This window comes from Phaenicophaeus curvirostris, chromosome 1 (genome assembly GCF_032191515.1).
Source record: "Phaenicophaeus curvirostris isolate KB17595 chromosome 1, BPBGC_Pcur_1.0, whole genome shotgun sequence".
NCBI classification, from domain to species: Eukaryota; Metazoa; Chordata; class Aves; order Cuculiformes; family Cuculidae; genus Phaenicophaeus; species Phaenicophaeus curvirostris.
This window is the reverse complement of record NC_091392.1, coordinates 43,372,206-43,394,351: the sequence shown is the minus strand read 5'-3', so window position 1 is coordinate 43,394,351 and position 22,146 is coordinate 43,372,206. Positions and strand designations below refer to the sequence as shown.

Here is a 22,146-nt window from a genome sequence, read left to right as displayed (position 1 = left end):
GGGATGTGTCACTTGATTTGCTTTGTGCAAAGCCGGCCGGCACAGCTGAGGCAAGGGAAGACGGGGCCTGAGCGAGCCTAGCTGACATTGCCTGAAGCGAGCTAGGAAGCGCAAGCACAGACTGATCCACTGGCAGGTCTGAAGGCAGCAACAAGCGCTGGGAAGGAGCTGCAGAGTGGGAGTGTAGCTGAAGCCTGGAGAAGACTTGCCTATAGCCTCGCACTGGCTTGTTGAACAAGCCGAGCCTGTGCATGCACACGTGCCTGTGCTGCCATCCCCCTTGCAGGTGCTCAGTCACCCCAAACTGGGTGCTCCCTTCAACTCACACAGCAGGGACCTGTAGCTTGTGGAGGCAGGGGGAGGGGACACAGCAAAAACTGACTTATCAACAAAATTACTCGAGCGATGTCACTGGGCTTTGTGGCCTGGAAATCACCTTGCCATGCCCCATTTTAAAAGGGGCATCTGCATCCCACTGGGGCTGCACGAGTCTTGGAAGTGGTGCAATGCAGAAGATGTGCTGGAGACGGTGGAGCCAACCTGCCTGCTGCAACAGCCAGCAAATGCCAGCCTTGCAGAGCAAAGATGGAGTAGGACACAGTCTCCAGCCTTACTGACAACTCTAGCTGTAGCCTTGACTGATCACTGCCCTATCCTGTAGATGCCCAGCAGATGCACAAGATTTTGGAGCAACTGGTGGGACCAAGGTCAACCATAGGCATGAGACTGTCCTGTTGGGGCCAGGGGGTTATAATCCGGCAGTTACCAGCAGTGCTGCTGATCCATAAATTCATAGAATCATAGAATAGTTAGGGTTGGAAGGGACCTTAAAGACCACCCAGTTCCAACCCCCCTGCCATGGGCAGGGACACCTTCTGCTAAATCAGGCCGCCCAAGGCCCCATCCAACCTAGCCTTGAACACCTCCAGGGATGGGGCATCCACAACTTCCCTTGACAACCTCTTCCAGTGTCTCACCACTCTCATTCTTCCTTATATTCTTCCTTATATTCTTCCTTATATTCTTCCTTATATTCCTTATATCCTTCCTTATATCAAGCTTAAATCTGCCCCTCTCCAGTTTATACCCATTCCCCTTCCTCCGATCACCACAAGCCTTTATGAACAGCCTCTCTCCAGCTTTCCTGTAGACCCTTTCAGTTACTGGAAGGTTCTCCCCAGAGCCTTCTCTTCTCCAGGCTGAACAACCCCAACTCCCTCAGCCTGTCCTCATATGGAAGGTGCTCCAACTCTCTGATGGTCTTTGTAGCCCTCCTCTGGACCTGTTCCAACAGTTCCATATCCTTCTTATGTTGAGGATTCCAGAACTGGACACAGTACTCAAATTCCCAGTGACAGAGGAAAAGCTGACTTTTGGCCAACACAGGAGGTCTCTGACCAACAGAGGCAGGAAATAGCTACGGTGAACGAATAAATAAATGGTGTAACTGTAGCTCTGCCTTACATGGGCTTTGTGGTGTCTTTTCCTTTGTTTTTCAGATTTGCTATTTATACCTTGGAGTGTGAAAATGATGTCAGCAAAACCTCTGCTCTCCACTGCAAAAAAACCGTCCCTGACAATTTTTGAAGTCAAAAAAGTCTCACTCTTTAAGCAGTGAGACTCAAAGGCCATTAACAAGGCTGGCAGAGCCAGCAGGAAATCCCAGCTGCTGTGTGATTCCCAGGGAGTCCCCTCTTCTTCCACACACCCGGTTTGGGGCAGGGGTAGTTGTTGCAAACCCGTCTAGGATATGTCCCTGCCCCTGTAAAAGTCCGTCTTGGCTCTGATAAGAACCTCCCAGAACATCTCCAACTCCCTCCATGTCTCCTCTTTCTTTGTGTCTTTCTTTTTTGTCTTCTTTTTCTCTATCTCATTCTCCATTTCAGCCTCTGAGGGTTTCAGCTCCAACCTGTTCAGTGGTGTTGCCCCAGGTCTGCCTTGGGGGACAGGGGAAGAGGGGACAGGGCATCTATCTCTCTCCTTGTAGGGCTTTGCCACTCCCCTGGGAAAGCTCAGGAGATATTTTGCAGAGCTGAGGTCCCTGCTGGGCCATCCCCGTGCTCACATGGGGTGAGCAAGCACAAGTTTGGCCCAGTATAGGAAGGGACACCTAGTTCAAGCTGGGTCTGCTTGGCAGTGGATGCTGGGCAGCAATAGCCATGTTTTGGGAAAGGAGAAGAGGAATACAGCCTTTCTTCCCATCTTGTCTGTCCCCTGTAATTAAGAACAGTGATGACAAGCCCACATGAGCCACTTGGCAGACAGCAAAACCTCAACCACCAGCCCTGGTGCCCGCAGGCAGGGGCAGCCGGCAGCGGGAAGGGAAAAGCCAATGGGAGTTCAAGGGTTGCCAGTGTACTTGAGACGAGAAAAACTCTTGCTGGTGACACATGCATCAGGTGTTTCCAGACGATAACAAAACCTGCCTGAGGTCATCGATATTTAATTAGCAATGGGCTCAGTTAAACATTATCCAGGAGAAGGGGGGGTTGGTGGGGGGAGAACAGGAGGGAGGGAAAAAGTGCTGAATTGAAGAGAGAAATTTAACTCTTTGCAGAGAAAAGGGAGGAAGAGGGAAGGGTACTTATGAGGGGAAGAGGTCTCCATGGCTGGACCCCAGACTCTGGCATTAGGCTGGATGGAGGGTAGGAAAAGCTTTGAGCTACACACCTCTCTCAGGTCTCCAAGAGAAAGAGGAAACAAAATGAGCCTAAAATTGGAAGCTCAGCACTCCTGCACCCCAATAGCCCTGGGATGGCCAAGCTTGGCTGCTGGAGTAGAATGCTGGTGAGCAGTGAGGCCAGAGGTTTGTCTGGTTTCCCTGCAGGAGCCCTCCGGGCCATGGCCCTTCTGGCAGCTGGGGCACCGTGGCGCTTTCTCTCAGATGGCTGAGTCACGGATCTGCTACCTGTGTGGGTTCACACCTGGGTCCCTGCCTCGCCGCCGTCTCCACCGTTTCCTCCGGTGGCTAAGCCCCTGGCACCCATCCCATGCCCCAGCGTCAGGGAAACCCAGCTCAGCACCCCGGAGCGAGGAGGAGGAGGGAGGCATGGGAGGGCCTTACCTGGGATTTCCCTTTGGAAGCAAGGCTTGAGTTGAAGAAGGGATTCTGAAGGGTTGGGGAGATGTGCGCATTTTGGCCCTCCAAGTACAGCGACACAGGATGCTCCAGGAGGAGACGCTGTGAAGGTCTGTCTCAATTTGGGGCACAAAAAGCAAAGCAGCATGCGATGGAAGGGGAAAGACATGTCATCGGGGGAAAGGAACCACGTTGGGGCTGCAGCTTTCATATCCTCACCCTCTCTCCCTGGTCCTGGCTGGAGTTGGGTGGGAGCTGCGTATGTGCAGCAAAGGAAGGGGGGCAGGCTGCACCCAAGGAGCCAAGATTAATAGAGCTGGATCATTCCAGTCCTACAGGTGCTGTACGTACTTGCAAGGGGACAGCTGCAGACCCTAAAACCAGGAGCCAGCACCTGACTGCATAGGGTGAATGGCTGCTGTGGCACCTCAACACGGAGCAGAGCAGGACCCAAGTGAAACAACACCATAATGCTGCTACCCCCACCCTGCTCCATCCTTCCTTGGCCCCTTGCCGACCCCCACTGCTCTCTACCACCTCCCCCCTTCAAAATCCCCTCTTGGCTGCCCTGAACCTGACACCCGTAATTACCCCTGAGATCACAGGGACCTGCTGAAAGAGAGAGCCTGAGCCAGGCTAAGGGGGGAACATGAAAAGCAGCCACAGCCCCTACCCGCAGCCAGGCGGGCCTCCCACCACACCAGCAGCCCCGGGCATTGGGGACACCTGGGGAAGGCACCTGCTGGGAGAGGGGAGCGGGAGCCTGCTTAGGAGAAGGACAGAACAACACAGCACAGCTTGGGACACAGCCAGCTGCAGGTCCCAGCCACCAGCCAGCATCCTGCCCTGCAGGTAAGCCTCTCCCAGAGGGGAGGACAGTCAATGGGTGGGTGGTTGCCCACCACCCCTTTGCTTGCCAGGTGCCAGGGAGGATGATCCCACTTCACCCCTAGCAGAGCCTGGGAGACAGTTGGCCTTTGCCAGTGCCCATTGTCACCTCCCCAGGGCTGCTGCACGTGGTCCCTCCTGCATCTCCAGTAGTGGTGGTGGTGGTGATCTCCCCCCAGGGAGCGCCTGGAAGGGATTCTCAGACCAAAATGGCCTTTGGGGAAAAGGTCTGCACAGCTCCTCAGTGCAGCAGCACAGTGAAGGCCTTCAACTGGGATGGTCACAGCAGCAGAAAGTGCCCACAACAAAGTTGACACACACACACGCCCCGTGTCACTGCTGATGCAGACAACCCAGCCAGCACAGTCGTACCATGTTACTGGGACCTCATCCTCCCTTTATCGCTGCCCATCACCAGAGCCAGGCACTAAGAAAGTTGTGGGACAGAGAAATAAACTCTTGCTGGGCACCTTCCCCTCTCCGGGAGCAGGTGTATTCCTGCTTTCTCATCTTCACCTGCAGCAACACCCATAGGCACAGCCTGCACAGGAGCCCTCATACCCCATGTGGGTCCTCACCAAGGTCCTTCAGTGGTGGGAGAGGAAATGAAGCTTAGGCAGGGAAGTTGCTGCAGTCCCGGTGTCCCGGCAACCCTCACCCACAACCCCTAGAAGTGGAGGGGGACGGGAAAAATGAGGAAATCCCCCATTTCTGGGCAAAAGAAACAGCAGTAGTGACCCCTCAAGTCTTCAAGTGAAGAAAGAGGCTGCAGCTCTGGGCAGGGCGGAGCAGGGAGGCAGATGCAGGGATTTCATCTGTGAGGAGTGAGGAAATGTCCCAGAGCTGTTTGATCTTATTGTATGGAGGGAAGTGGGAGTGGGCGTCCAGGCTTGCTGGAACCAAACAAAGATTATAAATACCTACCGCCATCAACAGCTCCTCGCCGACCCAGCCCACCAGGGCCTCCGTTACTGGCTGAATCCCAAGGGGAAAAACGAACTTTGGTTTCTATCCAGCGCTCGACCATGGTGGTGGATAGGAACGGAGGGCACAACAGACGGCCCCAGCCATAAAGCTGGGGGTGGGGGGCATTTGTCTCTGTGGGAGGATGCACGTGAAGGGAGCCTCTCCCACCAGCTGCATGCACAGCCGCACGCAGCGGGAACAGCCTGCGCTGCCTTCATTCAGTCACCGCTGCTGCTGGAGTCAAGAAAGAGGTTAAAAAAATATATATTTTAAAAGCCCTGTAGTACGGCAGCTGGGCATGGAATGATACCTGAGCCTGGTGAGAAGCCTTGGAGAGGTGTCATAGAATCATAAAATCACCAGCTTGGAAAAGACCCACCGGATCATCGAGTCAAACCATTCCTATCTAACACTAAACCATGTCCCTCAGCACCTCATCCACCCGTGCCTTAAACACCTCCAGGGAAGGTGAATCAACCACCTCCCTGGGCAGCCTCTGCCAGTGCCCAATGACCCTTTCCGTGAAAAATTTTTTCCTAATGTCCAGCCTAAACCTCCCCTGGCAGAGCTTGAGGCCATTCCCTCTTGTCCTGTCCCCTGTCACTTGGGAGAAAAGGCCAGCACCCTCCTCTCCACAACCTCCTTTCAGGTAGTTGTAGAGAGCAATGAGGTCTCCCCTCAGCCTCCTCCTCTCCAGGCTAAACAACCCCAGCTCTCTCAGCCGCTCCTCATAAGGCCTGTTCTCCAGCCCCTTCACCAGCTTCGTTGCTCTTCTCTGGACTCGCTCCAGAGCCTCAACATCCTTCTTGTGGTGAGGGGCCCAGAACTGAACACAGGATTCGAGGAGCGGTCTCACCAGTGCCGAGTACAGAGGGAGAATAACCTCCCTGGACCTGGTGGCCACACAGTTTCTGATACAAGCCAAGATGCCACTGGCCTTCTTGGCCACCCTGCATTCCCGAGGGCGTTGGGCTGGACCTGGGCGTACGCCTTTACCAGCTTCAGTCTTTGAGTTTGAATTTGGTCCACGCATGCGACTAAAAGTGCTGCAAGGCATTGGGGTGCTTTGGGACTGGTGGGTGGCCAAGCCTGGTGCTGTGTCTTGAGTGGCACCTAGGGATCCCAGCACCGTGGCTGTCCCCTCCAGGAAGAGGGGACAGCCCTGCACAGCATTTTTGGGAAGTTAGGAAGCAGTAGGAGATAAATTTTGTCTTTTCCACTGTGCCTGCCAACTGCCGCAGAAACACATGATTCCAAAGTGTCGTGCTCGGGGGGTGCAATGAGAGGGCTTCCCAAAACTCGTGTGGGCTCCCACAGCACCGTGCCAAGGCTAGGTTTAGGATTAGGGTGCCATTAGGGTTAGGGTTATGGTTAGGATTAAGGTTAGGGTTAGGGTGCCTTAAGGGTTAGGGTTAGTTTAGGGTTAGGTTTAGGTTTAGGGTTAGGGTGCCATAAGGGTTTGGGTTCGGGTTAAGGTTAGGCTTAGTGTTAAGTTTAGGGTTAGGCTTAGGGTTAGGGCACCATTAGGTTTAGGGTTTGGGTTAGGTGTCGGCAAGCCATGCTGCACCAGGACCACTGACACTCAATAGCAGGGAGGCTGCGGTAGCCACGGGGGCGAGGGAAGCTTCAGCTCTGGCTTTGCCTTGGCACAAGGATCTTGGGGTGCCTGTGGGGCTGCAGTCCTGGAGCAGGACTCCCCATCACTCCCCATCGCCTTCCTTGGAGGTGTTTAAGGTGCGGGTGCATGAAGTGCTGAGGGGCATGGTTTAGAGATTGATGGGAATGGTTGGACTCAATGATCTGGTGGGTCTCTTCCAACCTGGTGATTCCATGATTCTATGATTCACCCTCTTGCTTGATCCCCATGGGGAACCATCTCCCTCCCCACCCCAGCATCCATCTCTCTCAGATTATGCAGGCACTTCTAAGGGCTGATGAGGATCCAGGGAGCTGTCAGGTAGGAAAGCAGTCCTCGGGCCAGAGGGGCTGCAAATCAAATCCATGCAGTGCTTGAAAAAGCCCAGCTGAGCTCCTCAGCAGAAAAGCCTCCATGTGGAGCGTGAACCCAGCCGCGGCTCCCCCAGGGCGCCTTCGTCAGCCCCTCTTTCCCATCGAGCAGACTTGAAGCTCCTTGCCTGTCACTGGGATCAAAGGCAGGGGCTGGGGTGGGAGGCAGGGGTGTCAGCTGGGCCACTTGTGAAGCTGGTTGCGGGAGCCAAGACCTCCAACTTGAACCCGCTTTTTTTCCAGCCCGCAGGCATCCTCACACGCTTCTAACGTCTCCGCTCCGGCATCACAGCTGCATCTCGTTTCATCTCCAGTGAGGGAAAGAGGCAGCACCAAAGCCAGATGCGCCCTGGGAAGGCTGGAAAAGCGGCTCCCCCTCCGGGAGCACCGAGTTTCAACCCTTGCGCTGGTGGCAGCTGGGGAGCCCCGGGTGCTGGGGGTGAAATCCAGCCCCACTTCCCAGCCACAGCGCTCCCGGCACCAGCTGGAACAGGTCACGTTCCCACGGTGCCTGGTGCTATTTTGGCAGGGTCAGGGCTGTGCCTGTCCCCTGGCAGCTCACAGGATGGTTCGAGGATCGCCTGGGTGCAGGATCTTTTCTGATGGGGAGGTCGCTGGCAATTTTGGACCAGGGAAGATGCACATGGGGAGCTAACTGGGAGATACAACTGTGCTGAACAAAAAGAGCTCAATGTTAAGAGAAGGTGGTTTAAATAAAATCATGGAACCATAGAATCACTAGGTTAGAAAGGACCTACGGTTGGACTCGATGATCCGGTGGGTCTCTTCCAACCTGGTTATTCTGTGATTCTGTGATTCTGTGACCTACTGGATCATCCAGTCCAATCGTTCCTATCAGTCACTAAACTATACCCCTCAGCACCTCATAAAATCATAACACCCATACTCTGAAGGGCCTTTGGAGGGGCCGAGAGGAACCACAGAGCCGCGGGTGACCTGGGCACAGCTACTCAGGGCTTTCTCCATGCCAGCCCCACCAGCCAAGTCCCTCACATCATCTACAGAGGGAGGAGCGCCACCTCCTGACGCCCTCTCGTCCCCGGGGTTTCAGGATGGAAAAGGACGAGAAACCACTTTTACGGGTTCACCCTCCTGAATCCAGTGTTTTAGCAGCCATCACTTCAAGAACAAACTCACTCAAGTCAGGTACTGGGTCCCAAGCCAAAGCAGCTCCTCCTGCTAGACACACACCAAGCATTTTCTTCAGGACTGCTTCCTTCTAATTAGGTGCTAATTTGACTAAAAATTACCTCCACTGCCATTGCCACTTCAAAACACATTCACCAGCTCCCCTGCCTCCACTGGACACCTCACCACAAGGTCTGAGCTAGTAAAATTAGGAGCTTTTAAAGGTTTTCATTAGCGTGACACATAGCTCATCATGGATGCTCATTCCCAACACCTCACTGTTTATACCAATAATCCCAGTTTCCCCTGACATGCCTCCCTAGTTTGATTAAAGCAGCAGTAGCAGACACGGCTGGCTTAGAGCCAGGTGCTTGCTAGCCAGCTAGTACTTATGCGGCTTAAGATGTCCATCTCTGGGCCAAGCAAAAAGATCACCTAGGGCTCCATAATGGGCAGGAAAACCTCACCCTCCAGAGCCACTCATAGAATCTTGGCCACAAGGACAGAGGTTGGAAGTTCCACTTTCCCACACTGATGGAACACTAACTGAGGGCTCTTCTCTGCCTACCTGCTGGTTTGGGACTTGGGAAAAGAAAATAGAATCAGAGGGTGAGACCTCTCTCTCTTGTTGCACTTGGCTGGGACCAGGCAGCAGGTTCATGTGTTAAATGAGGCTGACAGGGAGCCAGCCAGCTTGTGCAGTCATCGAGTCTGGTTTCTAGGGAAACAAGGTAAATGTTTTTTCTCCTCCTTGCCACCTTTAACTCTTAAAAGGGTTCCTAGGCACCACCCCAGGAAACATTCTCTACCATCTACCTCTCCCTCCTTTCAATTAAATCAAATGGCATCAAATTGGGTCTGTCCCAAAGCAGCACTACACATCAGTGCACAGATACAGAGGGTTATTGCCTCAATTGCTGACATCTCCAATTATGGTCAGCAAAGGATACACCAGCGCAGTTACCTAAATTTACACACTCCTCAGTCCAGCTTCGGTCCCAAGCGCCAGTGATCTCACTCTTGCGGCTGGAGGCAGACAAGCTCTTGAGGCCACCACTGCCTTTCTTGGCAGGAGACCACAACTCCCCTCGCTGCAACATCCAGACTGGGGCTATACAGCCAGCCCCACGCAGACACATCTCATCTGCCCTTCACCACTGCGCTGGGCTAGGAACAGCAGCCAAGCCGTCTCCCCAGGAGCTGACAAGGGTATTCCAAGCCCTGCAGTAACACAACAGCAGCAGCATGTAGCAGCTCTCCTAGTGGGATGCAGAAGATCCACCCTCTTCCCCCTCCCAGGCAGGACCATTCCTATCACTAGGCAGCGCCTTTTGTCAGGGATGGGAATTGGATGCAGGAATACCAAGCTGCTGTGAGCTAGAATTTTTGTTACCTGCTCCCTTCTGCTGCTTTCAATAGCATCAAACCACATCTGTGAGCTGTGCGCAGGTTACATACCCTCCGTCATTCAGAAACTGGAGGGTTCCCATGGCAACAGCCAGCACCAGCCACCTACCTAAAATTTAGTGATGCCTCCACTGCCTGTAGCTTCATTAATTTCAAATCCCGTTTTGATTCAAAGAAGCTCTCTACCCGCCCTCAGGAGATAGTTAACACATGGAATAATGCCTCAGTAACTGCAAACACATTCAGGGTTCCTGCTGCTTTACTGTTTCACACAATCAACCAGAGAAGCCTTGCCCCAAAATCTCTGCTCTCCAAAACCAGCAACAGCAGGTTCTTTCTCATTACAGGAACACAGCAGTGAGTTGGCTGCTCATGAATGACCTTTACTTGCTTCTGTAGTCTGGTTGGTCCCATGCAAACAGCCTGCAGCGAAAGTACCAGACTCAACGCAACTATGTACAAATCAAGAGGCAAAGTTTATGTCTTTAAAATGTTTATTTTTTGGTCTGAGAGCACATAGGCTGCAGGACACAAGACCATTCCACACATTAAGCAGCCTCTTCCTTTGCAATGCGATCTTTCTTGAGTGGTCCCTGAAAAAAAAAAAAAAAAGAAAAAAGAACAACGTAAAGAGCCATCCAAACCACAATGCTGCAATTTCTTCTCTTCTTACTGCAAAGAAATTAAGGTTAAAAAAAAAAAAAAAGCCCCCAGAGTTACAGAAAACCTAACCCCCACACAACAGCTACAGTTTTTTTGGGAAAGCTGAATTTGGTACAGCCACAGCGCACAATATCTGATGAGAGAAGAAATGCTGGTGCCACCTTGTGGGGAAGCTCCTGTGCAGCCTCCAAGCAGCTGATTCACCCTCTGACCCAAGGGCCTCCCACCCAGGACTCTTGAACTTGCTTTCTCCAGCAAGTGACAAACTGGTTATGCCACCCACTGTGATCATCACCACCCGGAGCTCCTCTCAGAAGAAACACAGTAGAGAGACACTCCCCGTGGGCATCAGATACTGCTCAGTGCTTATTCTGTGCCTCAGCACTGCACAACTTGTGCCCAAATATGGCAAAGCCCCTCAAGGCATCAAGCCCTGCCACAAAGGAAGAAAGTCCCCAAGCCCCTCTGTGGTTATAACTCAAGTTGGCAGGAGGGACCCTCTCAAACTGAAGCTACACATTTGTTTTCAAAGAAATGTTGGCCCCTGTGGCAACCCAAAGGTGAAGCTACTGAGTGCCATTAGCTGAAAGACAATTCAGACACACAGCACAGAGCTGCGGGCTTCAAAACGTGTCCTTACCATGAAAGCTTTCTTCTCCTCAGCTGTCTGGAAGCGGCCATGACCAAATTTGGAGGTTGTGTCAATGAACTTCAGGTCAATCTTCTCCAGGGCTCGGCGCTTGGTCTGCACAAGCAGGGACTGCAGGAGAGATGCCAGGTGAATATGCAGCAGCACCCTTTCACCTGCCAGTACGACCTCAGAAGTCGCTCTGACCTCACACTTCAGCTACTATTCTGCACGAGGAGCACTTGCCAACAAGCCAGCCTGCACCTCTGGCCTTCAAGGATGGAGACTGGTCAGCTCATACCAGAAGATGAGTCCCAGTCTGCTGGCCAGTGTCTTTATGGCCCAGGAGAATTCTCAAGCCTAAAGCATGCTCTTTGCTATGAACAGCCCTGGACTGAATTAACCAGGGAAAGGACCTCATGACTCCTAAGGTCATTCATACGAGGTGGGCCGCTGTGCGTGGGCTTTTCCCATGCTACACAAGTCCCCACAGCAGGAAGCAGTATCTGCACCAGTGACAGCACAGCTCACTTCAGCTGATCCAGCCCACTTGATCACAGGCTGCACTACTCACCTTGCGCAGGGTTAGGACCCTCTTCTTGGTTCCAACAACACAGCCTTTCAGCATGATGAAGTCATTGGTCACCTCACCATAATGGACAAAGCCTCCCTGAACAAGGAGAGAACGGTTAGTGCTCTGTATAAAACAGGACCAGTGATCATGTGTGCCTACAGCTTCCTGTTCTTGTTCCACTTCGAGATGTTGGCCATTCACATTCACTGAACCCCATTTTCAGATTAGCTTTTGCTGGTCAAGTTTCTCAAAGCAATTTACCTGCTGCTGTAAGGCTTTTGCCGAGGACAGCAGCAACAAGACTACACTGACAGAACAGAAAGAGCTGCTTTCCCTGCTGAGTAATTCCTTATTTACAAGCACTACTTCTAGGTTTGTAACATCTCTATACTATTGCCACATATCAAACGCAATTAGCGAGTTACACAACACTGAGTGACGAAGCAGCACCACCTCCCACAGCAGCCAAGTTTGATCTCAAGAGCTCTTCATTCAATCATTTTGCAGCCTGTATCACGCTCCTTTGCCTCTTAAGACTGCAGCTCACAAGCAGACTCTGTGCAGCTGCAACAACTCACCAGAGGGTTAATGCTCTTGTCAGACAAGTCATAATCAGTTGATGCATTGTTTTTGATCAGCTTTCCATCCTTGATTTGGTAACCCTGGCCGATCTTGTAGATCTAAAAATACCAAGAATGTCTACTTAGTAAAAGGTAGGAGAAAGGCCTGACATCAGCCAAAGCAGAAAGAATTCTACATAGGTTTGAAGAAACATGTCTGTTGCACACATGGCTATACAAAAATCTTATGGTTATCTAACATAACAGACTGTGGTTACTGCACCCTAGATAACATTCAAGCTGAGTGAAATGTCCAAATCAGAACTCTCCACTCTATTCGCTGCTGTGCAGCTAGACACCCTGGCCAGCTCTTGCTTCCTCCCAGCAGTTCAGAGGCACAAACCTTCTTATTAATTTCAGTCCGGTGGTGATATCCCTTCTGACCAGCACGGGCCACAGAGAAAGCCACACGAGCAGGATGCCACGCACCAATGCAGGCCACTTTGCGCAGACCCCTATGAGTCTTGCGGGGCAGCTTCTTGGTGTGCCAACGGCTGGTAACACCTGAAAGAAATCAGATCAGCATCACTAACCATTTTCAAGCAAAGATGTCACCAAACTATGCAACTAGAGTTTAAGTCACCTTTCAAGCTGCTATCCTTGAGCAACAAAAATGAAGCTCAGACCCAGCATCCCAGGAATTAACCACATTTCCTGAAGCACCCTGCTCCTGAACCACTCATGCTCCCTCTCTCCAGCTGTCCCTGGCCTGTGTTCTCAGAAGGAAGGCAGCATGGAATGACTCCTCACGGATGTCAGGCGCTGTGCCCAGCGCTTATTCCATGGTCTCATCATTGAACTGTGACAGCAGTATGGATTTACCTCCTCAGCTCTTAGCCCACACACTTGTGAAAACTCAAGGCTAGGATTTCATTAAAATCTACAAGCCAGAGAGGAGAATTTCCCTGCATTTACCTTTATATCCCTTGCCCTTGGTGACTCCAATGACATCTATCATCTCATCCTGGCCAAAGACACTTGACACAGGCACCTGCTGTTCCAGCTTCTCCCGGGCCCAATCCACTTTCTCAGCAACAGTTCCACCATTCACCTGGATCTCCATCAGGTGAGACTTCTTCTGCCTCAGGGGAAGCAAACGCATCTAGGAAACAAAGGGATAAAATTTAGCTCCTGCTCTTCTAAGACGGACCTCATTACTAGCAGAGTTATCATTCTAGTGCTGGCCTAATCTTTTTCCAACTAAATACATGATTTTCTATGATATACAAGTTTACCACACTGAAGCAAAAGGCTCTCCATTAAGGGGGAAGGCTGCGTTGTTGCTTTAATGACAAGTTATGGTATCTGGAAGTTGTTCACTGCCCACAGGAACACACATCTGACAAGTGTCTCTAATCTCAGAGCCCCAGCCAAACTCCATCCAGGAAGAACAGGAGCTAACAAGGGGAAAAAGTTTTAAACTGGAAGAGGATAACATCTGACTGGATGTAAAGATTTCTTTCTTCTTATTATGAGGGTGGTTAAGATGCTGGAACAGGCTGCATAGAGAAGCTTTGGATGCCCCATCCTTGGAGGTGTCCATGGTCAGGCTCAACAGGGCTTTAAGCAACCTGATCTGCTGTAAGATGCCCCTGCCCATGGCAGTGGGATGGACTGGAGGATCTTTAAAGGTCCCTTCCAACATAAGCCAAGCTATAAGCCGGATACAGTGAAGGATGCTTTCGGTAGTTACATTTACAGTTCCTTGTACTATATTTAGCACAGAGGGACTGATAGGAGTATCAGCAGCAGATGCAGTATCACCTCTGCTGTCTACAACAGCAAGCTAATTCTAGTACAATTAGTAATGTCATAACTAGACATGTTATGCACTTACAGTCAAACTAAATTAGATCTGGCAGAGCACTAATATATAAGGGAGACACCACACCACTCAGCAAGGCACCTCCTCCAGCTGAGCAACAGAAACCACCAAAAGCCTCCATGTGTTTGCAGTCCCTCCAGGCCACAGACTGAAACAATGCCAACAGCACAAATCCCAGAGTTAAGTGTCCAGCCTGTTTACTAAGGGAGACCATGTCTACGTGGTATCAGCACAGGACTGAGTCCAAGAAGTTCTTATAATGGTGCAGTCTCTTTTGAGCACCCACTTTAGAAGACTGCCAGCAGCCACTGCAGTGGCTCCTCAAGCACCCTGTGAACACCCGTTTTGTACAGAATGAAGAGCATTCATATTTGTATCATGCTTAACAGTTAGCACAAGGCTGCAGGGGAGGGCAGAATCTCCCTACAAATATGGATCAAGCTTTATACTTGCTCTTTTGGTTGTTTCCACTGTACACCTCAGTCCTGCAGCCACTTACCTGAGTGTGAGCCATGACTCTAATAACCTGGCAGTATTTCTTCATGCTATTGAAATCTTTCTCCAACTGCTTTTTGCCTTCCTCATCTTGCCACTTCTTGCAGTACTTGGTGAAGGCCTTCTTCTTGGACTTGTGCCTTCAGGAGCAGAGCAGAGACACGGTTTGGCTAAGCCCTTCATCAGTCCCCCACAGGAAAGGGGGGATGAGCGGAAGGAGCTGCCACCTTAACTGGTTTCAGCTCATTGCCAGCTTCTAAATACTCTTTTCCACTGGCAAGCGGAGCCTGGAGCTCATCAGACAGAGGCAAACTTGCCAGAGCTGAGCGGAGCTGCCATGAATTCCAAAGCACACTAACATTCACAGTACAGAAGACAAAAGACTGTAGAGAGATGTTGAACAATAACAGAAAAAACAGATCTTTAAAGCAATTGTCAGATAACTGCTAGCCATTTAAGAAAATCGTAACTTCCCCCCCTTGTAAGCCCAAGCAATGCCTGATGGTGAGGTTGTTACTGTGCCCTTGAGATCTTTATTGCTCTAATTTGATCTTTATTGCTCTAATTTGATGTCTTCTCAGCCTGTAAAGATCAGGAACAGGCTGCAAGCTCTAGACACACCGGAGCCACACTTCAACAAATACACATAGTTTAAAATCACAACAATAGTGCCTGGAACTGCAATCAGAAGTAACACTTGTCTTCCCCCTTCCTGAGAAAACAGGGCTACAGTCAGGACTCGACAATCAACAACAAGCGCCAGAGGCGATTTCCTTATGTCCGCCCGTCGAGAAGTATCATCATGCATAGCCCATTAAGGAGTTCTCAGGCAGAACCCAACACTGCTACCTCCACACCAAGAAGGGCAGTAACTAACACAATGCTGTCATCCTCCTAGAGCCATTCCTACAGTCTATCCCATTATTGGGCTGGTTTCTTAAGGCCAAACACTAATTGCTGAAAAGGCCCCTCGAAAAGCTGCACCAGTATAGCCTGCAACTCAGCAGAAAAAATTAAACCACAGCATGCAATTAAGGCAACAAAAGCTCTGCTTTCTTACCAGTTCTTATAGAAGCGACGCTTACACTCATCACTGATGTGCTCAGCAAAGATGGTCTTGAAGCTGCGGAGACCACGAGGAGTCTGCACATACCCCACAATGCCCACAATGACCATGGGAGGAGTCTCTACTATAGTGACTGCCTCCACCACCTCCTTCTTGTTCACCTCTGGATGAAGACAGAAATACAGCACAGCTATTAAAATACTGTTCTTTCTCACCCAAAAATCATACACATGAAAGGTTACACGACTCAAGTTCTGACCAAAGGCATGATAAAATTACCAAATATGATTTACAGCCTTGCAAAAGTCTGAGGCTGGCTCAGTAGGATGCACAAAGTTCAATACGCAAAATGGACGGCAGTGAGTTACACAACAGCATTCAGAATTTAATCAGAAAAAAAAAAAGCTAAAGGGAATTTCCTTACGTCCACCCATCAAGAAAAAGGCACCACAAGTAGCCTGTTAATGTACAGCTAAACCAAGGTCACTGTGCACCTCAGAAACAGAAGCATTAACAAAATATCACCAAAGTCTTGCCGCTGGGACGTCACTCACATCGAAATGGGAGGCGTTTAGGTGTTTTATACTCCCCCCACTCAAGGGCTCTGAACCAGGTGAAGTCAAACCAGGGCTAAAATTCAGAGCTACTAATAGTTCATCTTTCATCACTCAAAGAACAGGTTAATTCCCTCCTCTATTCAGAGAAATATTAATACGTACTGGATCCAGGTCTGTCAACTTCACGGACAATATGGGTCATGCCAGCTTTGTACCCCAAGAAGGCAGTGAGATGGACAGGTTTGCTGGGGTCATCTTTGGGAAAGCTCTTCACCTTTCCTCTGTGCCTGCTACTGCGTTTGCGGGGCAGGAAGCCCAGAGACCCGTGCCTCGGAGCTGAGAACTTGCGGTGAGACTAGAAGAAGAAGGGAAGCATTTAGTGCTTGCTACACTTACAAACAATTAAGGGACAAGGCCAATTCTTTTTGTGCCTTGAAACACGAACATTATGTACCTACAAGACATTCTGCATTCTAGAAATTCTTGTCAGTATCAGCTGTTCAGCTTCTAAATTCCATTATAATGTTAGAAGGACATAATCCTCACATTCCAACCATGTCCTTCCTAGATTTCCTCAACATCCCCTCCCTTTCAAGCTTAAAATATTAAGGCATCATCAAGTCCCATTTAGGGAATGACACAGGCTGTAGTTTGGCCTCAGCATGTCACCAGAATTACAACACACCCCAAAACCCTAGAAAGCAGATAAATACAGATAACTTTACAATATGCTTCAATGGATCAGTGACACTATGGAAATAAGTATCACAAAACCAGATGTCCATCTCAAAAGCTGCAGTAAAACAATATTTTAACATCCACCTTTGAGACAGTCTAAAACCTTCTATCCAACTCCCAGCCTGGCAGCTTCCCTTGGCAACCTGAGGGCCATGAAAGGCTGGGCTGTACTCATCGAGCTCTCCACCCAACAAAAAATTACCCCTATACACAAGTTTATCAAAAATATTGTACAGCTGAATATGGAGTCGACAATCAGTAACTAAGAAAAATGCCTGTCTTTTATAAAAATACTTGCTAGAAGTTGCCCATAGCAGATTAACTTCACCAGGACCAGAAAGGGCTTGTTCTTAGAATTACTAATCTTGTGAGAGGGCACAACAGAACCATATTGACACTTGCACAGGACAAGGGCTGCCAGTGCAAAACCTTGTCATGTAAATTACATAATCAAACATGAAATTCATAGAATTACAGAATAGTTTGGGTTGGAAGGGATCTTAAAAATTATACAGTTCCAAACCCCCTGCCAATGGGCGGGGACACCTCCCACTGGACCAGGTTGTTCCAAGTCTCATCCAGCCTGGCCTTGAACACCTCCTGGGATGTGGATGTTCTCTGGGCAACCTGTGCCTCACCATCCTCACAGTTAAAAACTTCTTCCTAAGATATAGAACTTAAATTTCCCCTCTCTCAATTTAATTTTTTTTACCCATTCATGTCACTACACTCCCTGATAAAGACCCCCTCCTCAGCTTTCCTATAACCCTCCTTTAAGTACCGGAAGGCTGCTCCAAGGTCTCTCCTGAGCCTTCTCTTCTACAGGCTGAACAAGCCCAACTCTCTCAGTCTATCGTCGTACGGGAGGTGCTCCAGCCCTCTGACGGTCTTCATGGCCTTCTCTGGACCCCTCTCTAAGTGATCCATATCATCCTACAGAAGAAAGGCGGTGAGCCTTTCCAACTGCTCGCAGCCCCCACCACGACCCCGCTGTATTCTCGGGAGTAAAGCAAGCAGCCGGCTCTCACTCAGACCGCGCTCCCAGCCCTCAAACAAACTGTGATCCGGCAGCCCGGCCAGCCAGACATTACAGCCGGGACCTCTCTCTAGAACAATGAGCCTCTGCTTCTACAAACAGGGAGAGCAAACCCCGCCGAGGGCCCAAGCGCCCTTCTAACCCGCCCGCCCCACCGAGACCGACCGCGTCCCCAAGGCAATGCTTGGCCCGTCCGCGGCGCCTGAGCCCCGAAATGAGCCCCGCGGCGCCTCCCGCAGGTGCCGCTGCGCGGCTAGATCGGAGCTGGGCAGCCGCCGGGGGCGGGATGGCGGCGATGCCCGAGGGATGGCGCGGCCGGGCCCGGGCGGCGGCACCGCCAGCACCACCCACCATCTTGTCCCCGCGCCGGGCCGGAAGGGCCGAAACTCTCCCCGCGAGGGATATTTATAGGCTCCCTGCATCACGTGACGCGCGCCGGGCTCGCGAGAGGTCGGCGGGGCGGGGCGGGGAACTACGGGTGGGGAGAGGGGCCAGAAAGGTTCTGGGGTGGCCTGCGCGGGACGAACCTGCGTGCAACAGTATGGAGGGGCTGGAGGGGGCGGTGCTTGAACGCATCTACACTTAGAGGTCACAGCGTGACCTGGGCAGCCTGGATGGATGGGCCAAAGGCAGCTGTGTGAGACTCACCAAGGCCGAGTGATGGGTTTAGCAATTCACTCACAACAACTTCGTGCAGCACATCAGGCTTGGGGAAGGGTGGCTGGAAAGCCACCTGGCAGAGAAGAACCTGGGGATGCTGGTCGACAGCAGCTGAACGTGAGCCAGCAGTGTGCCCAGGTGGCCAAGAAGGCCAATGGCATCTTGGCTTGGATCAGCCATGGTGTGGCCAGCAGAGGCAGGGAAGTGATCGTGTCCCTGTACTCGGGGCTGGTGAGGCTGCACCTTGAAGCCTGGGTTCGGTTTGGGGCCCCTCGGCACAGGAAGGACATTGAGCTGCAGGAGCATGTCCAGAAGAAGGAACGAGGCTGGTGAAGGGGCTGGAGAACAAGTCTTATCAGGAGCGGATGAGGGACTGGGATTGTTTATCAAGGAGTTTTGCCACGAAAAAAAAGGAGATGAAAGTAAGACTTGCTGTGGAACCTGTCTGGAGCTGTTATTCATGCTATCATTTCTTTTGCTCCATTTTCTGCTGTTCTGGTACATGGATCAGCACTGCCAGGATGAGATGTGTCTCTGGGGGTGTTGGCCAGCTCAGCCCACATCAGAAAGTTGCTAACATGGGAGCTGGCACTGCAATGTTTCTTCAGGGTAGAGGTAAAGCAGAGCCGAGGGGAAACCTGAACAGGGAGGGAGCTGGAGGACTAGAAATAAATTATTCACTCTCCTTCCATCAACACTGGGAAATTGGATAGGACCTGTCTGAAGAAGCTCCCTCAGACTTCCCTGGATTGAGAACTGTGTGAGCACCTCTGTGGGATAATGGATCGCAGAATCACAGAATGATTGGGGATCATCCAGTCCACCCCCTTGCTAAAGCAGGTTCACCTACAGCAGGTTGTACAGGAACACATCCATGTAGGTTTTGAGTATCTCCAGAGAAGAAGACTCCACAACCTCACTGGGCAGCCTGTTCCAGTGCTCCGTCACCCTCACAGTAAAGAAGTATTTCCTCATGTTCAGGTGGAATTTCCTATGTTCTTGTTTGTGCTCATTGCCCCTTGTCCTGTCACTGGGCACCACTGAAAAGCATCTGGCCCCATCCTCCTGACAGCTGCCCCTTTAGGTATTTGTAACCGCTGATAAGTCTCAGTCTTCTCCAGGCTGAACAGACCTTGGTCTCTCAGCTTATCCTTGTGAGAGAGGTGCTCCAGTTTCCTGATCATCTTTGTGGCCCTACAATGGGTTCTCTCCAGTAGTTCCTTGTCTTTCTCGAACTCGGGAGCCCAGAGCTGGTGATGTAACACACAGTTCCAGCCGACACATCTCCTGAAGCGGCTCTGGTCCTCAGGCAGAAATCCCACAACTCCTGGCCAAGGAGAGGAAAGAAGGACCCTAATATAAAAGGCAGGAGAGGGTAATGGGGCCAGGCAGAGCCGCCTGCTTGGGCTGGGCTGGCTGAAGACCAGGTGAGGAGGTATCAAGAGAGAGATGCTGTGAGACATGGTCCCTCCCAAAACCACCAGGATCAGACACCCTCCCAGCCTTGAGAGCTGTCCCCTCTTCCCCATTTTTCATGTTGCTGGAGACACAGGACATGCACCCAGTAGTTGGGAGAGCTTCATCCAGCCTGCGCTCCAGCAGCTGAAGGCTGATCCCTTGGGGGAATGACTCTTGGCTGCTCGTTTGACATTTTGGGGTGCCACATGGCCTCTGCACAGCTCCCCCCACCAGCTACACAGGTGTAACACAGCTAAGCATGGGGAGGCTGATTATCCAGCTAGCATGAAATAATTAAAGTGGGCATATCCAAGTGTTAAACACACCTAATCCACTCCCAGAGACCTTCCAGTGGTTCTCCCAAGCTCCTGTCCCTGCAGGTTATGTGAAACCCAACATTGGAAGCTTTGCTGGAAGGGCTCTGCATGCAAGGCTGCATAAAAAAAAACCCCATACAGACTGAGAGGTGCTTTGTTTGGAGGACATTTCATTTCCTACCCCTAACCTGGCAGACAATGGGAAGGGAACCAGTACAAACTGCTGGGACGAAGGTCCAGCCATGTAGTTGCTGCAGCTCATCTTCCCAAAACAGAGTTGCTTTCTCCCTGGAAACATTCAAGTTCAGGTTGGACGGGTCTCCAAGCAACTTGTTCTAGCTGAAGATGTCCCTGCTCATTACAAAGCTGTTGGACTATATGGCCTTTGAAGGTCCTTTCCAACCCAAAACATTCTATGATTGTATGGCTGGGTTTGATTGAGGGCTGTCCGTCCTCTGCCTCCAACCTGCCCCTCAGAAGGTGTCCCACAAAGGATAAAGTATGACTACTCACTTTTTAGGGCACTACCCCTAATGGGTAACCAAGAATAGGTTTTAAATGGTCTTTTATGTCCTCCATATATTTACTCTAACTCCTGCACTGAGCTCTTGAGTCATAGAGCCAACTTGTAGACTTTGCCAAGAATGTGGATTCAGACTCAGGCAAAACAAAGTGGTGCTAGAGGAGGTCAAGCACGTTCCCCATCTCACTGCTCTGCCCTTTGCTTCTCTGACTCTCTGCATAGGTGTGAGCCAGGGGTGAGCAAGAGGTAAACTATCAAGACGATCATTCTGCTTCGTCAGCCTCTGTGCTCATGGTTGGGTGCAGCGCCATCACTCTGCCTGGGTCTGGAGCAGGAACAGCTGGTTTTGCTGCGTACCTGGCTTGTTTGGCCACATCCAAACCCTGTTCACCAAGAACACCAGAGCATTTCAGACACACATTAGCAAAATCAAACCTCTTCCCTCTTTGTTTTTTCTCTCCTCTTTTGTTATTCTCCCCAAATTCATGGGGATTTAGCTTTCAACATTAGGACTTTTGATTTCTGAGCCCTGTGAAGATGACCTGAGGCTTTCAAGACCTTACAGAGTGTTCCCAGCATTCCCACTTCACCCTTTGGTTGGCTGCTTCCAGCAAAGCTGCTGCCTGGTTTGTGTTGATTATCTCCATAATGAAGAGCTGGAGATATCCTGTGCTATGCCTGGTGGAAATGAGGTGCAGAGCATCTCTGCTCAATTAAAGCATCTGAGCAGTTGAGCTTCTGTTGTATTCAGGCTGAAGCGTACAGACTCAAAATGGTTTTAGCTTCCGCTGCCAAGCTTAGGGAACCATATTACAACCCAAGAGCTTGCTTTGAATTTCACTCATATGAATATAGATTATCGGGGACTCTGCTGAAGCTAGTGGATCACTGGTATGCAGCTACTCTGTGCAAAAGACACAGGCCAAGGAACTTGAGCTGCTCCTGAGGCTGGATGGCTTCTCCTAGGCATTCCTCCCTAGCTGTGCCAGTGGCAATGGTGGTTCTGTGGATGCTACAGAAGCCCAGGTGGCTCTGAGGCTGCAGCCTCAGGGATGCAAGATGAATATCTTGCAGTCTTTGCCTCCTGGAATCAGGGGGTCTCCCCAAAATCTGGACTCCCCATGTTTACAAAAGACCTTTTTCCTGCTGCCTCCTCCCAAGGATGCAGTGTTTGTAGGATGAAGGATGCTAGAAATGAAGGCCCAAGCCCCTGCTGCAGTGCAATTTTGAGGCTGACCTGGTACCTCTTCCCGGAAGCAGGCACCTGTCAGGGGTGCAGCATCCTGGGACCTGCACCAATCGCTCCTCTTGTGCGTCCAGGTCTGACCCGTGGGGGCCAACTTTACACCTCCGTGGGGGCCAAGCTTACATTTCCATGGGGGCCAGCCTTACGCCTCTATGGGGGCCAGCTTTACCTTTTAGTGGGGGCCAACCTTACCCCTCTGAGGGGGGCAGCCTTACACCTCTATGGGGGCCACTCTTACACTTCT

General features: G+C 51.0%; 2 protein-coding genes and 2 non-coding genes across 4 annotated transcripts in view; 1 reads left to right on the top strand and 3 right to left on the bottom strand.

The window, feature by feature from the left end:
* Positions 1 to 22,146, top strand: part of SYNGR1 (synaptogyrin 1) — a 360,929-nt gene that overhangs the window by 318,730 nt on the left and 20,053 nt on the right. The gene's annotated exons all lie outside the window — the stretch shown is intronic.
* Positions 9,973 to 18,102, bottom strand: RPL3 (ribosomal protein L3). Its single transcript, XM_069855930.1, has 10 exons — positions 18,050 to 18,102; positions 16,087 to 16,279; positions 15,362 to 15,530; positions 14,306 to 14,441; positions 12,897 to 13,083; positions 12,325 to 12,485; positions 11,940 to 12,041; positions 11,362 to 11,457; positions 10,800 to 10,919; positions 9,973 to 10,089 (listed from the first exon to the last, which is right to left on the bottom strand). Exons 1-10 carry the CDS (start codon positions 18,050 to 18,052, stop codon positions 10,045 to 10,047), a joined length of 1,212 nt encoding a protein of 403 aa, XP_069712031.1. The 5' UTR covers positions 18,053 to 18,102; the 3' UTR covers positions 9,973 to 10,044.
* LOC138716918 (small nucleolar RNA U83B) lies at positions 10,463 to 10,552 on the bottom strand. The gene has a single exon (XR_011336786.1). It is a non-coding gene; the product is annotated as a small nucleolar RNA U83B (small nucleolar RNA).
* LOC138716917 (small nucleolar RNA U83B) lies at positions 12,692 to 12,784 on the bottom strand. Its single transcript, XR_011336785.1, has one exon. It is a non-coding gene; the product is annotated as a small nucleolar RNA U83B (small nucleolar RNA).